This window comes from Frankliniella occidentalis, unplaced genomic scaffold, assembly GCF_000697945.3.
Source record: "Frankliniella occidentalis isolate FOCC.00 unplaced genomic scaffold, Focc_3.1 Scaffold413, whole genome shotgun sequence".
In the NCBI taxonomy this organism is placed as follows: domain Eukaryota; kingdom Metazoa; phylum Arthropoda; class Insecta; order Thysanoptera; family Thripidae; genus Frankliniella; species Frankliniella occidentalis.
The window spans coordinates 48,040-52,267 of NW_026267534.1; the positions used below are offsets into that span (position 1 = coordinate 48,040).

Sequence of the window (4,228 nt, forward strand, 5' to 3'; positions counted from 1 at the left end):
ACTAATGTAATTTTGGATAATAATGGAAATATCTCTGGATTTTCCCAGAAAATTGATGGAGTCACTGACAGCCTTAAAAGTAATGTGGTAAGCTGATAAACAATTTTTGCTCTTTAGACACTCCTATGGTATTTAGTTTCGTCACAATCTCGGTTTTGATTCACAGATATCACAGTGCAATCACCCAAACTTTGATCTAGACGTCATGGATCCAGTACTGACAGTCAAAGATGTTCCTGGTTCCAAGCTTGATCTTGATAATTTGGGGAAGTACAATGTGGACGAGTTGAAATGGTGGCTGGCATGCAGAGGTCTTCCTCAAAAGGGAAAAAAACCACAACTTCAGGAAAGGTGCATGAGTACTAAATGATTATAACTTTCCTCCCCTTAGTTAGCAGCTTAAATGTAACACAAACTGATACTCAATTTCAGGATCCTAAATCATCGACACAGAGAAGGAAAGATTTATCCTGGTGTCGGTAAAGGTAAATGGTATGAGGCAAAGAGAAAGGAAGCTATGGCAGCGGTAAGTTCGTCATATTGACCTCCTGTTAGCAGTACAGTAATGTGTCTCTAGCGCACCATGTAACGCACTATCTTTGTTACTAGGCATATGACTCCAACAAACGCTACCCAATGTTTCCTACTGGTGCTGTGTGGAAGCCATTCCCTTCGGTACACATTCCCAAAAAGTATTCAACAGACATGGCATTGAAATATCTGACTGCTATACCTCTGTGGCGTTTTTCTCCTGACCATGGAGTTACTGTTATAGAAAAAAAAGATGAAGATAATGGGTCAGAAAATGAAGATGATTTATTTGACCTCACTCCTCAAACCCAGGATGAGAGAAGAAACATCTTCGTAAAGGGAACTATGAAACGGGCAACAAATTTCCTCGACAGTGGCAGAGTGCTAACTGTTCATGACTGTGAGAAAGACAAACATTACTGTGTGAAGGCTGAGGTGCAAGCATCCATGAGGAAGGCGACGTACATGGTGTGCATCATGATATCAAAATCACAGGGTGCAATTTGCTTTGCTGAATGCTGTTGCAAGGCTCGAGCACTAGGAAGATGCTGTCATATATTTGCCGTCTTGCTTTTGATATCACGGCACATTGAGCGCCACGGGAATGAAGGTAAAAATATATTCTTGTTACGAATTTTATCCCTTGGTCAAATTTTATACAAAGAAAATTCTTAACTTCCTAAAAAATAATTATCAAAGAAAATACAATGTAGTAATGCTCTAGTCTATAATTCTGAAGTATCATATTCATCTATCTTTATGAATGCATTCTGAAAATTAACAAGGAATGCACAAACTCTAACTAAATCACTTGCTACGGGAAGCATTGAGTTAGGGATAAGGTACCTCACTAATCTAAATTCTTTGATTTTGCCAATAAAGATCTCTACAAAAATTCTTGATACAGCTATAGCTCTTGAATAGAGGAGCTCTCTTCCTGTAAAAGCATCTCGCCTGCCAAGGAAAGATGGGATGTACAAATCAACTTCCCTCTCATCACATTTGTCCTCCATATCAAAACCTTTATCAGACATGACTCCATCATGTGGTTCCAAATGATCCATGAAACCACTGTCTTCTATAAGTTTCCGATCACTTATACTACCCTCAAATCCTTCACTGATGAAGGATAATCCACCATAGCATGAAATTCCAACAAGGAATTTGATTGTGTGGTAGTTTTTATAGTCTGAGAAACTGTTACTTGATTGCTGCTGGTTGGTGGGTTTCTGAATTCGGAATTCAGTGCCATCAATAATGACTCTTAGATTCTTAAAATCTTTGAAGCATTTTGGTCTGCGACCATCTTGGTTTTCTCTGCTCACAAACATGGATTTTTCTAATTTTCTGAATTCCAAGCTCATCAACCTAATCCATGTGTAGCATATTTTGCTGGCATGTGATTCACTAATTTTAAACATGACCTTTAGGTCATTTAATGTGAATCCTCTTCGTATCCGTAGAAGGGTCATAAACAATTTGTCTTTAGGGAACAAGTCTCCTTGAAATTGTGATCTTTTCGGTGTCTTCTTCATGTAGTCATACTTCAGTCTGGCACATACCTCATCACCACCGAGAAATTCATACAAGAACTCAAAGACCTGTTGTGTTATGCCCGTATAGAATCTAAATTCCTCTTCAGGGAGTAGCTTACAGTTTTCATAGCACAGGTAGCTTCTGATGCACTGGATACCTATTGATCGCGTTTCCTGAAACATAAGAAACAAAAATTGAGAAATTAAATTTAGGTGTGAGATATTGGTTAATTATTTCTTTCTCTTTTCCAGCTGTCACTTCAACGGGAAGGAGGTGCTACTGGCTGCTGCCTGGTACCACTGTTGTCAGGACACCAGGAGTGGTGAGAGATAAAACGGAGTACTACCCGAAAGTGAAATATTACAGAAGAGGCCACTTCGATCCCAGACCTTCAGAATATCAAACAGATGATGATTCTGACCGAATCACAAAATTCCTGAACCAACTGCAATCACTGCCCACTGCAATCTTGTGGTCTTACCACCTCCTTCATCCACCTCAACCACATGAGGCGCTGTCCACGCCAAATCAGCAGGTAAAAAATGACCCCCTTGAATTTTTATTTTTCTTGTGGCTATCGATGCTCCCATGGATGTTGCACTCAGACCCGAAATTATTTTTCCAATATCTCAACTGGTTGGGGGTAGGGCGCGAGTCAAAGTTCCGTCCCCCACCCTCTCAAAATCACTATTTTGGTCCGTGCGCCGGGTGCGCGCGCGCGGAGTCCACCAAATCTTGCCAGTGTGTAGTACTAAAGTAGACCTTCCGAAGCCGCACGGGGTGAACCGCATACTTTCACTACTAATATCTACAAATTCAACATTTAAAACGCGACATTAGTGCGCTTATTTCTCAGAAAGTTATTTTTTGTTTTCGTCCGCACTTCGGCGCCAGGTACTAGCCTACCATAGCTACCGAGAGCAAAAATAATTAGCGTGGGATCTGTATGGGCCGGCTTGGGAAACCCGGAAAACTGTTCCGAGCGTAGCGGGACCCATTTCAATTCGCGCGCGCTTTAATGGCGCCAACGTCTCTGGGCGGCTAGAGTGGCCACTCGTCCGGTGCATCGTGCTGGCACTTCCCTTTCTAATTTGCTATAGCGGATTTTCATTGGTTACGTGCGGTGCCGTGCTGTCCTCTCCTACATGCACTCGTCATACACGCGCCTCACCACACGCGTGGAGAGGGAGGTGCCGGCACGATGCACCGGACGAGTGGCCACTCTAGCCGCCCAGAGACGTTGGCGCCATTAAAGCGCGCGCGAATTGAAATGGGTCCCGCTACGCTCGGAACAGTTTTCCGGGTTTCCCAAGCCGGCCCATACAGATCCCACGCTAATTATTTTTGCTCTCGGTAGCTATGGTAGGCTAGTACCTGGCGCCGAAGTGCGGACGAAAACAAAAAATAACTTTCTGAGAAATAAGCGCACTAATGTCGCGTTTTAAATGTTGAATTTGTAGATATTAGTAGAGAAAGTATGCGGTTCGCCCCGTGCGGCTTCGGAAGGTCTACTTTAGTACTACAGACGGGCAAGATTTGGTAGACTCCGCGCGCGCGCACCCGGCGCACGGACCAAAATAGTGATTTTGAGGGGGTGGGGGACGGAACTTTGACTCGCGCCCTACCCCCAACCAGTGGAGATATCGGAAAAATAATTTCGGGTCTGAGTGCAACATCCATGGGAGCATCGATAGCCACAAGAAAAATAAAAATTCAAGGGGGTCATTTTTTACCTGCTGATTTGGCGTGGACAGCGCCATGATGAAGAGGAAATCTTTCCGGATTTATCAACAACCCTCACTGTTGCTGAAATGTGCAGTTACATGCTATGGAATCTTAACCTTATAAAGGGACTGTCAATTTTTCAGAAACCATTGCATTTACCCCTCACCACACATCAAAGTTCTAGCCCAGCTTGGGCATTTGAGAGGGCTGTTAGAATTCCAGCTTCAAAAGCACAAAAAATGTTGGGTCTTCAATCATCTCGGTCCACTGTAAATGGGAAGATAAATGCTCTCAGAAAACACATCTGGGGCTTAGACCCCTTCCAAAACGAAGCCATGATAGAAGGACTGCAAAAGGAACCTGCTGCAAGAGAAGCTTACACAATTGAAATAAAAAAAACACACCCTGAGTGGGATGTCATTGAGACAGGCATGTG

General features: G+C 43.1%; 1 protein-coding gene across 1 annotated transcript; it reads right to left on the bottom strand.

The window, feature by feature from the left end:
- Positions 1-1,256: 1,256 nt before the first annotated feature.
- On the bottom strand, positions 1,257-3,827 carry LOC113215322 (uncharacterized). Its single transcript, XM_052274583.1, has 2 exons — positions 3,801-3,827; positions 1,257-2,240 (listed from the first exon to the last, which is right to left on the bottom strand). Exons 1-2 carry the CDS (start codon positions 3,825-3,827, stop codon positions 1,257-1,259), a joined length of 1,011 nt encoding a protein of 336 aa, XP_052130543.1.
- Positions 3,828-4,228: the final 401 nt, after the last annotated feature.